The 18,316-nt window shown below is 42.8% G+C and overlaps 1 protein-coding gene across 1 annotated transcript in view; it reads right to left on the bottom strand.

Annotated features, from left to right (window-relative positions):
* Nucleotides 1-17,964, bottom strand: part of LOC138973366 (uncharacterized) — a 54,413-nt gene extending 36,449 nt beyond the window's left edge. The window contains exons 1-2 of the mRNA XM_070346084.1: nucleotides 17,865-17,964; nucleotides 2,864-2,974 (exon numbers count right to left, since the gene is read on the bottom strand). Of these exons, the coding sequence (XP_070202185.1) occupies nucleotides 2,864-2,974; nucleotides 17,865-17,931 (178 nt within the window). The 5' untranslated portion in view covers nucleotides 17,932-17,964. The remainder of the gene's footprint in view (nucleotides 1-2,863; nucleotides 2,975-17,864) is intronic.
* Nucleotides 17,965-18,316: the final 352 nt, after the last annotated feature.

Raw genomic sequence — 18,316 nt, 5'->3', positions numbered from 1 at the left:
AGACTCACTTTTGCTTCGCATGTGAGTCAAAAAACCTCCGCGAGAGGGAAGATAAAGAGGGAAAATGTTTCTCTGCCCGAGAGCCAGCAAGCAGGCTCAGGACTAAGCTTAAACAAAATCTGAACAAGAAGGGCAAAGCCCATACAACTCACATGCTTGACCTTGACCTTTACATGACCTTGACCTTCAGCTAAACCTAGCAATGACATCATACACTAAGAACTGCTTTACACATTTTTCCTACCAAAATACATGTGACCTTGACCCAAGGTCAAGGTCATCCAAGGTCATGCAACACAAAGCTGTTAATTCAAGACATAGGAAGTACAATGGTGCTTTTTGGCTCTTTCTACCATGAGATATGGTCACTTTTAGTGGTTCACTACCTTATTTTGGTCACATTTCATAAGGGTCAAAGTGACCTTGACCTTGATCATATGTGACCAAATGTGTCTCATGATGAAAGCATAACATGTGCCCCACATAATTTTTAAGTTTGAAACAGTTATCTTCCATAGTTCAGGGTCAAGGTCACTTCAAAATATGTATACAATCCAACTTTGAAGAGCTCCTGTGACCTTGACCTTGAAGCAAGGTAAACCAAACTGGTATCAAAAGATGGGGCTTACTTTGCCTTATATATCATATATAGGTGAGGTATTAAATCTCAAAAACTTCAGAGAAAATGGGAAAAATGGGAAAAATAGCTGTTTTTTAGACAACATTTATGGCCCTACGACCTTGACCTTGAAGCAAGGTCAAGATGCTATGTATGTTTTTTGGGGCCTTGTCATCATACACCATCTTGCCAAATTTGGTACTGATAGACTGAATAGTGTCCAAGAAATATCCAACGTTAAAGTTTTCCGGACGGACGCCGGGACGGACGACTCGGGTGAGTACATAGACTCACTTTTGCTTCGCATGTGAGTCAAAAATGGAGATGCACAAAAGTAAAAAATCTGGTTAACTTGAAGGTATTTGTAACTAACTAGCTGAAAGTGAATTTTTAGCAATTCACGAGTTGCTATTTGAGCCTCTCCTGGCTTTAAAACTGAAAACAGCACACACTTTTTTGGCTCACGTAAGTGTAGCCTATGCGATGCTAACTTTTGTCTGTCTGTGCGTGCGTGCGTATGTATGTGTGTATGTCTGTGGTAGAAACTTTTGAAGACGTCATATTACATTGACGTCACATTATGACGTACGAGGGTTAGACGTCACGCGATGGAATTACTGAAAGTCTCGGTGATTGTTATTTTGAGCGGGCCGAGACTATTTGGCAGTCGTGTCCATGTAAGTAGGCTACATGCAGACAGACAGATCTAGATCTAGTGTCTCGCTTTCTTGCACAGTTTCACCTATGCTCTTTCTGTGTGTGTGTATGTGTGTGTGTGTGTGTGTGTGTGTGTGTGTGTGTGTGTGTGTGTGTGTGTGTGTGTGTGTGTGTGTGTGCGTGTGTGTGTGTGTGTGTGTGTACTGTGTGTGTGTATGTGTGACGGAGTGATTGAGTTTGTGTTACTGTTTGTCGATTTCTTACGTGAGCCTTGAAGGCTTCGCCTCTTGTTTCCTTTTCTTTTTGGGGGGGGGGGGGGGTGGTGAATGCACAAAATCAAAAACCTCTATACTTGAAGGTGTTTGGTTGCATCACTCTTGCTAGGGGGTCTACAAAAACAAGTAGTAAACAAATTTCAAGAAGGGTTTCAGAAGCGGCTTAAACAAAAACTTAAAATTGGAGATGCACGTATTTAAAAATTTTTGTAAACTTGAAGGTATTTGATTTTATCACCTAGTTTTGTCTTTGTTTAAAACAAATGTTTACTGCATTAAAGGAAAATTGCCATGCAAACAAAGCAAACACAGAAAATAACAGTCACCTCCCTTGTACTACACATTTTTACTTGTAGCCAGGGGCTCACATCCATGAGAGGTGGCATAGGACAAATGTCCTGGACAATGCAAGAGTGATAGTGGCATTTCATTCCCCAGCTACTGTATGACCAAAACAAGAAGAGCAAACGCTCGATCGAGTCACTTTCGCAGTTCTGAATATTATATGAGGCATCAGATGGACAGGAAGAAATTGCTATTCACAACACAATGAGTCACGTTCACATAAAATTTGAGCCCGGTCACTTTTATAGTTTCCGAGAAAAGCCCAACGTTAAGTTGTGTGTTGCCGAACAGAAAAGGCTAGTTATCTCCCTTGTTTTTCTGATAACGTTCGTAAAAGGCTACAGATGTAAATACTTTGATGTAAAGAATAATCCTACAAAGTTTCAATCACATCCGATGAACTTTGTCAAAGATATAAAATGTCTAATTTTTCCTTTGACGCTGACCTGTGACCTTGAAAAAGGTCAAAGGTCAACGAAACCATCGTTAAAGTGTAGAGGTCATTGGAGGTCACGACTAAACAAAATATGAGCCCGATCGCTTTGATAGTTTCCGAGAAAAGTTTGTCAAAGATATAAAATGTCTAATTTTTCCTTTGACGCTGACCTGTGACCTTGAAAAAGGTCAAAGGTCAACGAAACCATCGTTAAAGTGTAGAGGTCATTGGAGGTCACGACTAAACAAAATATGAGCCCGATCGCTTTGATAGTTTCCGAGAAAAGTCCAACGTTAAGGTGGTGTCTACGGACGGCCGGCCGGCCGGCCGGACAGACTAACACTGACCGATTACATAGTAACTTTTTCTCAAGTGACTCAAAAACATTCTTACTGCCTTCCAACAACTTAAACAGATGAATAGCTTTGCTTGACTGAAAAATGCAGAATATTCCAAAAGTTGTATTTTTGACAAAATTGTCACACAAATTCGACGCCTTTTCTGAGCCATGACAATTATATAAACTCATACCTTTCCGCGAACTACCATTTCTCCGAACACTGAATGCCTTCGAGGTTGAAGGCAGGTCACATGTAAGAGTGGCTTTCTCGCCTGATCTGGATATGGTGCATTTGGTTGTATCTGAAAAAAGGAGAGATACAGCATTTTATCCTACATACATGAGAGACACTCGTGAGATAATAATCGTTCAAATCACACGTGTGTATATCATGTAAATGAGGTCATGTCAAGCAAGTCTGGCAGGAACCTTTTTTTTCACTGCTTCTTATGATGCCAAAGTCACCGAGACGAACTTCATTATGGAAAAAAAAATTGCGCTCGCTAATTACCCTCAATGAATTTTTAGAACTAACACGTCACGCTACACTTTCAGAGTGACGTTTCTTTACTTTGACGTAATAGATTGCACGAGGCTTTATAGGAAGAGATCGAGGTTCCAAAACAAGCATCTTCAAGTTAGCTGCCTCAACTGCAGGACATTTTCAGTAAAATACACATAAGGACAGTATGTAGGATAAACTATAAAATAAATAATTACCGGTAATATTAGTTCGTTCAACAACAATAAGAAAAGCAAATGCTCATACAACCCAGCTTCTTTATAAGTAACTAGCAGTCAGGGCCCGGCTTCGCCCAGGTGTTGGCATCGCCCGAATGCATTTGTAAGACTGAGAAGACTGATGTGAATAAAAATTGTAGATATTGTTGTTCATTGCTAAATCCAACATCATTTTGTTGTTAAAGAAATAACTTTCACAGGAGTTATCTTCCTTCATTGGGAACATTCTAGATCTCCCCAGCAGACATTCCTGCATAATCAGAGTTACCTCCCTTCAATGTATAACCAAGTAATAGTTTACCTCCCTTCGCTTCCAGAACTTTCCAAAACTGTTCGGTCTTTTTTACATTTAGTCAAGTTGTGACTAAAATTTAATGTTTTAACATAGAGGGGGAATCGAGATGAGGGTCGTGGTGTGTGTGTGTGTGTGTGTCTGTCTGTGCGTGTGTGTGTGTAGAGCGATTCAGACTAAACTACTGGACCGATCTTTATGAAATTTTACATGAGAGTTCCTGGGAATGATTTCCCCGGATGTTTTTTTCGATTTTTCGATAAATGTCTTTGATGACGTCATATCCGGCTTTTTGTAAAAGTTGAGGCGGCACCGTCACACCCTTATATTTCAATCAAATTGATTGAAATTTTGGCCAAGCAATCTTCGACGAAGGCCGGACTTCGGTATTGCATTTCAGCTTGGTGGCTTATAATTAATTAATGACTTTGGTCATTAAAAATCTGAAAATTGTAAAAAAATAAAAATTTTTATAAAACGATCCAAATTTACGTTCATCTTATTCTTTATCATTTTCCGATTCCAAAAACATATAAATCTATACATCTATCTATACATATAAATAAAAGAGAGTGTCTGTCTGTCTGTGTGTGTCTGTCTGTCTGTGGTCGCCATACCTCTGAGATGGCAAGAGGCAGGAACAAGATAGTGTGCACGTACACTCCCTAGGTGCCGCAGATGTGCACCTGGGTTTTAGTTTCTTGATTCATTGTTTCCTTTCTCAGATTATGGACCTCCCATTTATTGAATACAGCCTATATGGTGCAAGACCAGTTCAGTGCCTACTGTTCACCTGTAGCAAGCACATCATGCCGGTGATATTAGAGACTCGCTATTGCTCCTATGAGGGGAAGAAATGAAGAAAGAACAATTAACTGGACAGTTCCGGAAATTTCTAGAAGGTAAGGGAGATAACTCTTTTTTTGTATCCAAACAAAGGAGGTAAAGCTAATGATAATGGGATAGCGAGCGTCTTAAATTGCTACAGGGCTCCGCTTACTCCCGGGCGAAGCCGGGCTTAAAACAAGATGTTAGTGTGTGTGTGTGTGTGTGTGTGTGTGTGTGTATGTGTGTGTGTGTGTGTGTGTGTGTATGTGTATGTGTGTGTGTGTGTGTGCCTGTGTGTCTGTTTGTGGTCGCCAAACCTCAGAGATGGAAAGAATCAAGAACAAGATCATTATTGAGCATGCACACTGCCTATGAGCCACATATGTGCACCAGTGTTTTAGTTTCTCGGTTCATTGTTTTCTTTATCAGATAATGAACCTCCTTATTATCGAATACTGCCTATATAGTGCAAGGCCAGTACATCGCGTACTGTTCATCTGTAGCAAGCACATACTGCCAGTGATATTACAGATCTCTATCGCTCCTATGAGGAGAAGAAATGAAGAAGAAAAAGTTAACCGGACAGTTCAGGAAATTTCTAGAAGCAAAGGGAGGTAACTCTTACTTTGTTATACATTGAAGGGAGGTATCTCTTCTAATGCAGGCACGCCTGATCAGTCTTTACAGAATATATAGAGTCGATGTTAGACCTGCTTTTCAAGTAAATAGAATTTTCTTAAGGAAAGGAGATAACTCAAGTCAAAAACTTATTTATGCTGTGCATAAAATCATTTTTGCATGTTCAGATGTGCGAGGATAGACAAGAATTTAAGATAAAAAGTTTTCCGAAACCGGACAATCAGCCAGCGCCAGCCAGCGCCACAGTCACCACCACAACCACATGAAACGTTCATTGCCAGTTTACGCTGAAAATGTTTATTGGTCGACACCACAGGTCGTTCATTTTCAGCGCAGATAATGCATACAAAATCAGTGGAATATTTTCATAAATTCCACAAAAACTATGATTGACATAATCATATACATTGGGTTGTACATTTGCATAAATTCACCAAGAACAAAAATTGTCTTACACATCATAGATGGCATTGTCCACTATGTATTAGCTTACTGTTTTTTGTTCTTGTTTCCAGCTTCACCAACAAGCTGTCAAATTTTACTAGACTGGTCACCGGGTTACTTCCCTTTATCTACCGCTTTCTGCATCCGCTCATTAGACCATCATCAAAAAACTTATATTGGCAACTCTAAAAAACAATAAACATTGTGTTTTAGCCCAATTAAAGCACATCGATTAAATACATAATGTCTGTCATTCACCACCAATCCGGCGGTACGCGCCCACACAACTACGTTATGGTGGAGTAAGGGGATGGCGGTGGGGTTGAAAATTTTCGCACAGTTGTTTGGGACGTCTGGCACTGGCTACCGCAGATGCAGAAATGGCAGAGAGACTGATCTTGGGCCGGCTGGCCAATGGGAAGACGGCATTCCGCTCATTAGTTATGCATATGACCTGTGCTCTGGCACCGTCTATACACCACAATCTCGCTTCTCTTCACACCCAAAAATATCATTTATGCTGTGCATAAAATCATTTTTGCATGTTCAGATGTGCGAGGATAGACAAGAATTTAAGATAAAAAGTTTTCCGAAACCGGACAATCAGCCAGCGCCAGCCAGCGCCACAGTCACCACCACAACCACATGAAACGTTCATTGCCAGTTTACGCTGAAAATGTTTATTGGTCGACACCACAGGTCGTTCATTTTCAGCGCAGATAATGCATACAAAATCAGTGGAATATTTTCATAAATTCCACAAAAACTATGATTGACATAATCATATACATTGGGTTGTACATTTGCATAAATTCACCAAGAACAAAAATTGTCTTACACATCATAGATGGCATTGTCCACTATGTATTAGCTTACTGTTTTTTGTTCTTGTTTCCAGCTTCACCAACAAGCTGTCAAATTTTACTAGACTGGTCACCGGGTTACTTCCCTTTATCTACCGCTTTCTGCATCCGCTCATTAGACCATCATCAAAAAACTTATATTGGCAACTCTAAAAAACAATAAACATTGTGTTTTAGCCCAATTAAAGCACATCGATTAAATACATAATGTCTGTCATTCACCACCAATCCGGCGGTACGCGCCACCACCTGATGACTCACATCAGGTACCGCCACCAAGCAAAATCGACCTTTCTCGGAAAGTTGCACTGCACACTTTCTTATAATCCCAGGCTGCACTGCACACCTGTGATCCCATGTTAATGTTCTGCTGCACTGCACGCAGACATGTGCCTGACCTCCCCCTTTCTGTTGCACTGCACACAGAGAGAAGCCCTACGTTTTACCTGATCTACCAGTTGTGCACCCTGATGTAAGACAAGAAAGCGTTAGAAGACCATCTGCCCGCCTGACGGATTTGAGCGTCCGATGCCCCGTTCCGAGCCATGTGGGAGGCACCCCCAATCCTAAAGCTATGCGATTTGAAGTTCTGTTTGGGCAGGCCACAAAATTGGAAAACCAACTGTAGTTGCTCGTTGAATTCCCTGGCCGTTATGGGTGCCCCCGACATAGCTCGGAACAACGGCCCCGTTGCGTTCCCACGAATGCTCATGTAGGCCCGCATGGCCTCTACCGCGCATGGGACGCCTGCCTTGGCTTTCTCTACGGTATGGGTAACTGGTTTTGCGCTAGATTTGAAATTGCGGAACGTTATGGTCAATGCCTGTCCGTCCAGTCGGACATCTCCCCTATGCAATACGTTTTCTGGTTCCCGGGATACCGCCATTTCCCCCACCCGCAATAATGAGTGAAAGGCCAAGGTGCACATAGCCCGGAAACGTATCTTCTCGTAGTTCTCCCCAATGGCCACCTCGCTCTTCTCCATAATTGAGTTAAGGATAGGGACAGTAATGGGCAACCTTGTATCCTTCCCTTTGTCACCCACCCTTTTGCACCCCTGCAGTAGTCTTTTGACAGTATAATCAATAGTGGGATCCCCTAACCCATTCAATTTATGGACGCAACTGATTGCTGAAACTGCGGACATCACCGTTGAAGCCGCCTTCCCTTCCTCATGCAACGAACCAATGTACAGACACACCGCTGCAGTGCTCATTGGCAAGGAAGTAGAAAACCCTCTCTGTTTCAAAAAACTAGTCACGCTCACCCAGGTCCTTCTATATGCTTGTTGTGTCCCTTTGGCGTACGAGGCTGTCAACAGCTCTCCTAGTCGCCTATCCCCCCCAATTGTTCTGGCAGAGGTGAAATCCCAACCGGAAGTGGCTCTGCATGTGGACACAATTGCCGGAACCTCGTCATCGGAGTGTCCAGAGTGCCCAGCCATGCCTGAGTTGGATTTTCCACCCGTAGAGGTGGTCGATCCTGCGGGCGATGCCTCAGGCGCCGGCGTCTTGGCGGCCCGAATCTCCGCAATCTCCTTCCTCAGGGCCTTCTGCTCAGCAAGGAGCTGGGTTAGCGACTCCTTCACGCCCATTTCGTCCTCTCCTTCAGCCTCCTCGTCTCGAAACCTCTTCGGGGGCTGCTTTGAGGGACGCCCCGGTCGCTTGGTTGGACGCTTCGACATCCTGAAACATTTCAAAGGCCACTAAGCATCAGGGGCCTATTTTTTTTTTTTTTTTTTTTTTTTTTTTTTTTTTTTTATTTTTTATGCAGCACGGGCTGTACCAATAAAACATTCCCCATGAAGTCACAACCGGTTCTACCAAACCAGAACCAACAATGACGTCACTCCAGAAGCTGGAAAGGATATTCCCTCCTATTCCACTCCCGGCATCAAAGCTCTGCGTCTGGCGTCTTCGGTAGAACCCAACCACTTCAGTCTGGGAATAAACCTTGGTACCCCGTTCGTGCTGCATCTACACTCCTATTGTGGTTCTGCCCTCAGCACGAGAGTACACCTAAGAAAACACTGTCAATCTGATCATGCAGCACGGGCTGTACCAATACACATTCCCCATGAAGTCACAACCGGTTCTACCAAACCAGAACCAACAATGACGTCACTCCAAAAGCTGGAAAGGATACCCCATCCTATTCCACTCCCGGCATCAAAGCTCTGCGTCTGGCGTCTTCGGTAGAACCCAACCACTTCAGTCTGGGAATAAACCTTGGTACCCCGTCCGTGCTGCATCTACCCCTATTGTGGTTCTGCCATCAGCACGAGAGGATACCGGCTATCACTATTAGCCCCCACTTCCCTCTCACCCGCTGAACAACCACAACACCTTCTTACCTCATTGGTCTATATGCCGACTGTCCAACAGAACTTTTCTCAGTGCTCTGTACAGTAGCATGTGCCCCGACCCTGACAGATGAATCCCATCTGCTAAAAAATGTTTCTGATACTGAGCAAACTTCTCTGCTGGAGGGAAAGCCACGTAGTGGGGGAACAAACCCACTATCCTGTGTGCCGTTTTCAGCTGTTGATGAAGAAGCCTATTCACCTCCCTGGCTATGTCATTGAAACCCCCCCAGCCACTGTATCTCTGTGTCATCCCTGACACCACCACTACTGAGTTTGCCAATGTTTGCACCCTCACACACAGATGCCACAGCTCACGAAACACTTTATTCGGTGTCGTTCCGGGAACAATATTATTGTCCCCCACCATTAGCACTATCACTCCCCATTTTTTCCGGGTGAAAATGGCCCTGTTCTGTTCTAGCATTGATTCAACGTCGCTTATTTTTCGGCCCCCTCTCCCATCGAATATCTGCTCAAAACCATCAAAACCTAAATCTGGCCGCACCCCCTCATCTGTGTTCACAAATCGCTGAAACCTCCACGTGAAAGAGTGCCCGACCACCGCACAACTTGTAAACATTTTCGCTCCCGCCGTCTTTCTTCACAAAGAAACTAGTCACGTGACCGAGCGATTCGCGTTGCCACTGCTCGGACCAATTTTAATGCCAGGAGAAGATGATACTGTCTTCTTTTCTCCCTGAACACTTTTACTGACGGCTGTCAGCTAATTGTACCATCACCGTCTACCTAGCTATCACCCTCGTTCCTTCGAGTGTCACTCCCGGCAAACGTGAAACCACATGTTTCTGCCTACGGTGCCACGCTGTCTCCCAGTTTCCCAAACTCCAAACTTTCCTTGCAGACAACTAATTGGCCCCACTCGAGCCTATTACCGCTGTTTCGATCTCAATCGCCCCTCTCGACAATCAAGCAACAAAACAAAACAAAAAAAGGTAAAAGTACGTGTACCTTCTCTTTCCAAAATCCTTGAAACGTTGAAAATTTTCGCACAGTTGTTTGGGACGTCTGGCACTGGCTACCGCAGATGCAGAAATGGCAGAGAGACTGATCTTGGGCCGGCTGGCCAATGGGAAGACGGCATTCCGCTCATTAGTTATGCATATGACCTGTGCTCTGGCACCGTCTATACACCACAATCTCGCTTCTCTTCACACCCAAAAATATCATTTTTCAGCAAAAAGAGTGTGTTGATGGTGATGCTTTCACACTGTCAGTCCCAGCCTTTTAATCCAAATGTATGAGCTCACACTTTCATCTATTGCTTATTCTCATTGGAATAAGATTCTAGAGGTTTCTCAGAGAGAGGGGAGATCTGAAACACCCGAGCGAAGCCGGGCCTGACTGCTAGTACATATAAATAAAAGAGAGTGTCTGTCTGTCTGTGTGTGTGTGTGTCTGTCTGTCTGTCTGTGGTCGCCATACCTCAGAGATGGCAAAAGATCAGTACAAGATATTCTGCCTACACACTGCCCTGGACCCACATATGTGCCCCTGGGTTTTAGTTTCTCGAGACATTGTTTCCTTCCTCGGATAATGACCCTCCCCATCTATCAAATTTCAATACAGTCTATATAGTGCAAGGGAGGTAAGTCATGGTTTGTCACCCACGGAAGGGAGGTAACTCTCATCAAACCAGTATACCGTGTCATTCTCAAGGGTTACCCCCCGCCCGCTATCATCCCGCCGCCCCCCCCCCCCACACACACACTAACCCTGCCCCCTGCTCCCCCTCCCTGCCTTCCAGATCATCGCGAATAATGTTTACGAAACGATCGCCTCAGTGAAAGATCACGAGAATTTACAGATTTCTCTCCCCTGTTCAAAAAGGTATGACGCGCTCACTCATGAGGTATGCGTGCTTTGATCAGACGGTAACTACAGTGGGTGTGAGACGGGGTAAACAAATCACGTTGAACCAAATAGAAACTTGCCTTGCCTATACATCCAAATGTATGAGCTCACACTGTCATTTTTCTTATCCACATTGGAATAAGATTCGAGAGGTTTCTGAGAGAGGGGAGAGCAGAAACACCCGGGCGAAGCCGGGCCTGACTGCTAGTAAGTTATATTTGGATTAAAAACAAGCTCTGAAAATTAAAAATATAAAAATTATGATCAAAATTAAATTTTCAAAATCAATTTAAAAACACTTTCATATTCTTATTCCTTGTCGGTTACTGATTCCAAAAACATATATATATATATATATGATATGTTTGGATTAAAAACACGCTCAGAAAGTTAAAACGAAGAGAAGTACAGTAAAGCGTGCTATCCTTCTCAGCGTGACTACTTTAACCCCCCTCTTCTTGTCAATTTCACTGCCTTCGCCACGAGCGGTGGACTGACGATGCTACGAGTATACGGTCTTGCTGAAAAATTGCAGTGCGTTCGGTTTCATTCTGTGTGTTAGACAGTTTGACTAAATGTTGTATTTTCGCCTTTCGCGACTTGTTTTTTCCTTCTTTCTTCCCGTCATAGGAGTAATTAGAGAGTCTCTTGTTTCACTGGCAATTTATGTGCTTGCTACATGTGAACGCTAGGCACTGAACTGGTCTTGCACTATACAGGCTGTTATTAATAATCTATACATCTATACATATAAATAAAAGAGAGTGTCTGTCTGTCTGTGTGTGTGTGTGTGTGTCTGTCTGTCTGTGGTCGCCATACCTCAGAGATGGCAAAAGATAAGCACAAGATATTTTACATGCACACTGCCCTGGACCCACAAATGTGCACCTGGGTTTTAGTTTCTCCAGACATTGTTTCCTTCCTCGGATAATTACCCTCCCCATCTATCAATACAGTCTATATAGTGCAAGGGAGGTAAGTCATGGTTTGTCACCCACGGAAGGGAGGTAACTCTCATCAAACCAGTATACCGTGTCATTCTCAAGGGTTACCCCCCACCCGCTATCATCCCGCCGCCCCCCCCCCCCACACACACACACACACACTAACCCTGCCCCTGCTCCCCCTCCCTGCCTTCCAGATCATCGCGAATAATGTTTACGAAACGATCGCCTCAGTGAAAGATCACGAGAATTTACAGATTTCTCTCCCCTGTTCAAAAAGGTATGACGCGCTCACTCATGAGGTATGCGTGCTTTGATCAGACGGTAACTACAGTGGGTGTGAGAAGGGGTAAACAAATCACGAAGAACACGTTGAACCAAATAGAAACTTGCCTTGCCTATACATCCAAATGTATGAGCTCACACTGTCATTTTTCTTATCCACATTGGAATAAGATTCGAGAGGTTTCTGAGAGAGGGGAGAGCAGAAACACCCGGGCGAAGCCGGGCCTGACTGCTAGTAATAATAATAATATTTGTAACGCGCACATATCTCACCAACAGGCGACTCAAGGCGCACATACACTCATTCACACACACGGAATGGGGATCATTCATAATCTGAGGAAGGAAACAATGAATTAAGAAACTAAAACCCAGGTACACATCTGCGGCTCCTAGGGAGTGTGCATGCACTTTATCTTGTTCCTATAACCTCTATCCATCTCTGAGGTATGGCGACCACAGACAGACACACACACACACTTACATCCATTTCTCACTTCGACTCTATCTACTATATATATATATATAAAACTAGCAGTCTGGCCCGGCTTCGCCCAGGTGTTTCTGATTACCCCTCTCTCAGAAACTTCTAGAATCTTATTCCAATGTGGATAAGAAAAATGAAAGTGTGAGATCATACATTTGGATTTATAGGCAAGGCAAGTTTCTATTTCGTTCAACGTGCTCACGATTTTGCACACCCACTGTGGTCTGATCAAAGCACGCATACGTCATGAGTGAGCGCATCATACTTTATTGAACAGGGGAGAGAAGTCTGTAAATTCTCGTGATTTTGCACAGAGGCGATCGTTTCGTAAACATTATTTGCGATGATGAGGGCAGGCGGCGGGGTTAGTGGGGTGGGGGATGATAGCGGGTGGGGGGCAGCCCTTCAAAATGACACGGTATACTGGTTTGATGAGAGTTACCTCCCTTCCATGGGCGACAAAGCATGACTTACCTCCCTTGTGCTATATAGCTTGTATTTATTAACGGGGAGGGTAATTATCCGAGGAAGGAAACAATGTCTGGAGAAACTAAAACCCAGGTGCACATCTGTGGGGCCAGGGCAGTGTGCAGGCACAATATCTTGTGCTCATCTTTTGCCATCTCTGAGGTATAGCGACCACAGACAGACAGACAGACACACTTACATCCATTTTTATATATATTGTGGTCGCTATACCTCAGAGATGGCAAAAGATAACCACAAGATATTTTGCATGCACACTGGCCTGGACCCACAGATGTGTACCTGGGTTTTAGTTTCTCAAGACATTGTTTCCTTCTGGACATTTCCTGAACTATCCGGTTGATTTTCTCTTTTTCATTTCTTAAATCAAGAAACTAAAACCCAGGTGCACATCTGCGGCTCCTAGGGAGTGTGCATGCACAACATCTTGTTCCTGCCTCTTGCCATCTCGGAGGTATGGCGACCACAGACAGACAGACACACACACTTACATCCATTTTTATATATATAGTAGAGATATATAAAAATGGATGTAAATGTGTGTGTCTGTCTGTCTGTGGTCGCCATACCTCAGAGATGGCAAAAGATAAGCACAAGATATTTTTCATGCACACTGCACTGTAAGTGTGTGTGTGTGTGTGTGTGTGTGGTCGCCATACCTCAGAGATGGCAAGAGGTAGGAACAATATAGCATGCATGCACACTGCCCAGGAGCCGCAGATGTGCACCTGGGTTTTAGTTTCTTGATTCATTGTTTCCTTTCTCAGATTATGGACCTCCCCTTTATTGAATACAGCCTATATAGTGCAAGGCCAGTTCAGTGCCTACTGTTCACCTGTAGCAAGCACACTATGCCAGGCATATTAGAGACTCTGTATGGCTCCTATAAGGGGAAGAAATGAAGAAAGAAAATTAACTGGACAGTTCCAGAAATTTCTAGAAGCTAAGGGAGGTAACTCTTGCTTTGTTATCCATGGACAGGAGGTAACTCTAATCATACCAATACACGGCATCTTAGGGTGTAGCATGATCAGTTGAACCTGCTGGTCAATTATCTGGAATTTTCTCAAGAAAGGGATCGAGGTACAGGGTGTCCCAGAATACTTGCAACCCATGTTAGTGCTAATAACTCTGCCAATATTTAATGTTATTTTTCATATTTCCAAAGAGGAGACCATAACAACGAATAATTAGCAATCAGACAAATTTAAAATGCCTTGGACAAAAGAGCAAAAAGTATTTTGCGTCACTACTTATTTGGAGACGAAATCATTCAAAACGGTGCAAGCCAAATATCGCAGGAAGTTCCACTTCAACAATTATCCCCAGAAAAGCCAAATTTATCGTTGGGTTCACAAATTTAAAGCCACAGGATCAGTCAACAACATCAACAAGAAGGCAGAAACACCCAAATCTGGCAGGAAGCTGACTGTAAGATCTCTTGACAGTGTGAATGCGGAGAGAGATTCTGTCGGAAGGAGTCCGAAAAAGTCCATCCGAAGACGAAACCAAGAGCCGGGTAATTTCACATTCTTCAGTGCAAACAACGTGTATGAGAATCCTCCTCAATCCATTGCTGAACTGAAAGTGGCCATCACCCAGAACATTCGTGCCATCAGGAAGGAAGAGTGTGTCAAGGTGATTGACAACTTTGCTCGTCGGCTTCAAGTGTGTCTGCAGCGAAACGGCTGTCATTTGGAACATGTGCTCTGACAAATGTATCCTGCAAGTAAGAGACCTCAAATCTTCAGTTTTCTAATTCTTATCATCTCAGCTTCCAGGATTAATGTAATATTTTTTGGAGTTGCTGGCCTGTGTAATAAACTTTTGTATGTATTTGGGTTGCAAGTATTCTGGGACACCCTGTACAACTCATTCCATAAAAAACAATGTAAGTAATGAGAGGTCCATAATCTGAGAAAGGAAACAATAAATCAAAAAACTAAAACCCAGGTGCACATCTGCGGCTCCTAGAAAGTGTGCATGCACGTCAACATCTTGTTCCTGCCTCCATTCATTTTTATATATGAAACCTTGAAGAAATTGGTATGTGTATTTGTATTGTATTTGAAATTTTCAAAAATTTGACCCAAAAATAAATCTGACATGACGTTGAATGGGGGTTACTCTGATTTGCATCGATCTGCATGTCTTGGGGATATCAAATCCTAAAAATGTGTAAAGTTTCACCGCTCTAGTTTCAAAAAGGTTCAAGAAATCAAAAATTTTCATTATATGACCTGAGCAATGCAGAGTACTGGGACGCTGAATATTGACGAGGGTCAACGAGACTTGGGTCAAGTCAAGAGGTCAATTTAAACCCCAGAAGTGTGTAAAGTTTGAAAGCCCTAGCTTTAAAAACATATCTGAGAAAACCACAAGGTCAAGTTATAATTATGACCCGAACTTGACCAAACTGTGACCTTGAAATGTGATTACCCCGGTCAACCCGACTAATGTCATGTCGTGAGGTAATCAAATAAGAACACTTAATTGTCTATTAAAACGTAACTTTAAAATGATTTTTTTTCTTAACATACCCAGCCTGCCTGTAAACGATTAGAACTTAAAACAACTTAAAAGAATTATTAGGACATTCAATCAGGGTTCCTGCAGGGCAGAGCTGATACAATTCAATGAGTTTTCAAGGACATTTCCAGGACCAAAAAATGCTTTTCAAGGACATGATTTTCCCCAAATTAATGCAAAGCACCAAGCTTACCTTCAATTTTTCAAGTCTGCAAACTATTAGTCATTCCGTTGTTGTTTCCCTTGCCAACTTCCGGGAAGGGAAGCAACTACGGGTGACTAGTAATAGTTAGTTCGTCTGCTTTCTTTTTCACTCGATCTTTTATTCTCCCAAAATGTGTGTACTGTATTTGACGAAAAAAAAGGGGGTTGCATTTTTTTTAAATAAGACAAGCTGCTGACAAAATGTATAGGCAACAATTTGAAAAAATCAAGTACTTTTCAATGACTATTTAACAAAACTCTATTTTCAAGCACTTTTCAAGGCCTGGAAAAGGTTTTCCAATTTTCAAGGAGTTTTCCAGGGTTCAAGGACTCTGTACGAACCCTGAATAAGACAAAACAAGAAGGGCAAAGCCCATACGACTCACATGCTTTACACATTTTTCCTACCAAAATACATGTGACCTTGACCCAAGGTCAAGGTCATCCAAGGTCATGCAACACAAAGCTGTTAATTCAAGACATAGGAAGTACAATGGTGCTTATTGGCTCTTTCTACCATGAGATATGGTCACTTTTAGTGGTTCACTTGTACCTTATTTTGGTCACATTTCATAAGGGTCAAAGTGACCTTGACCTTGATCATATGTGACCAAATGTGTCTCATGATGAAAGCATAACATGTGCCCCACATAATTTTTAAGTTTGAAACAGTTATCTTCCATAGTTCAGGGTCAAGGTCACTTCAAAATATGTATACAATCCAACTTTGAAGAGCTCCTGTGACCTTGACCTTGAAGCAAGGTAAACCAAACTGGTATCAAAAGATGGGGCTTACTTTGCCCTATATATCATATATAGGTGAGGTATTCAATCTCAAAAACTTCAGAGAAAATGGGAAAAATGTGAAAAATAGCTGTTTTTTAGGCAACATTTATGACCCCTGCGACCTTGACCTTGAAGCAAGGTCAAGATGCTATGTATGTTTTTTGGGGCCTTGTCATCATACACCATCTTGCCAAATTTGGTACTGATAGACTGAATAGTGTCCAAGAAATATCCAACGTTAAAGTTTTCCGGACGGACGGACGGACGGACGGACGGACGTCCGGACGGACGGACGACTCGGGTGAGTACATAGACTCACTTTTGCTTCGCATGTGAGTCAAAAAAACATAAGATACATGGTTCACATATAATTAACAATCACATTTATTACCACTAAGCCTAAGTCAGAGTGCTATCAACTTATATTATAAAATTACAAATAAGAGTGATTTTATGTTTCAAACCTCTATAGCTTTAAAAACGTCTGGAAAAACGATATATTTTTTTTTCATGGACGAAAAGCCCCTCGTTCATACTGCAAATGAACACTGCTAATTACTATGACTCATTGAGTACTCAGGTGAGGTTATAACAGTGCTTTATTTTGCCGGGGCGCCCGCGCCATTCACGCGTCATTTTTCAAAATGACGCACGGCGATGCCGTGCTATTCGCCCGTTGGGCGCACATTTAAATTTTTTTAAATTTTTTTTTTATTTACGTCGCTGATTTCTCCACGCTAGCGATCGGAGGTCGCTGACATGAGATTAAACAAGTGAGTCACTGAATCACAAGTGTGTCAGTGAATTTGATTCATTGGCTTTGCAGAGAGGAACCAATCAGAAAGCGTCTTCCATTTCCGCTTGTGTTTCAAAAACTGAGCATGACGTCACGTTGATCTAACGAACAATTTCGCCATGCCACCTCCTCCTGTGAAGAAGCTGAAGGCAAAGCTAACTGGAGTCAGTGGACTTGTACAGACCAAACTCACTTTCAAGCTTCCTGTAGCTGTCAGTGAGTCTGACGAAGGTAAATATTTTCTGTTTTTACTGAACCCGTGGGAGAAGGGGAAAATGGGTGAGGGTGTGCAGTGCACATGACATGGGTTTGACATCACATCTTTTCTGTTTGTCTTCCGATTTTGGAGACAGATTCTCCGGCTTTTGAGATTACTCAAATTTACTGTTGCTGCTGTTTGGAGCGACTTTCTCAGTCTCTTATACACCCCCCCCCCCCCCCCCCCCCCCAAAAATGTTTTTGTTGCTGCTCGATTATCTCCCGTATGGCGCGCTTTCAGTTTTATTGACCCCTCATTTTCAGTGGTCAGGGGTCATTTGACCTTTCATGCTCTAAAACAAAATGAAGCACTGTTATAATAATCAAAACATTTACACTTTTAGAACGTCAGTCTATTTTTATCAATACTCACATTTATTACCAGCAAGTACCATTGCTAGTATGAGTACCGGTGCGGCAACCAATTTGCTTCGGTCCATATCTTTCTTCTTCAGAAGCTATACTTATAGCTGTAACAAAAGGAAATACAGTGAATTAACATAATGCAGAGTTGAAGGAAGTCAAGTCCCTCCAACCAAGTCCTCCACTAGCTTATATCCTCTTGATCCCAAAGAACATTAGCTTCCAGCCAATGACTTTCACCCTACTATTGATCTGACTGCTAGCGCTGACAGGTAGCGCCCTCTGGAAGCAGTGGTCCTATTAGCAGTCACACAAACATATATATATAAATGCAATCTTGCATCAAGGGACTAGTAATCCAACCCAACCCTCACAAAGAATGCCCTTTCTTTGCCTATAACAGAATTGAATTTAACTCCAATACACTTATTTTTACAGAGTGAAGGCAGTCCTCCTGCTCGG

Source organism: Littorina saxatilis, linkage group LG8, assembly GCF_037325665.1.
Source record: "Littorina saxatilis isolate snail1 linkage group LG8, US_GU_Lsax_2.0, whole genome shotgun sequence".
Classification (NCBI taxonomy): Eukaryota; Metazoa; Mollusca; class Gastropoda; order Littorinimorpha; family Littorinidae; genus Littorina; species Littorina saxatilis.
The sequence above is the reverse complement of the archived record's forward strand: the minus strand, read 5'-3'. Positions and strand labels throughout refer to the sequence as shown.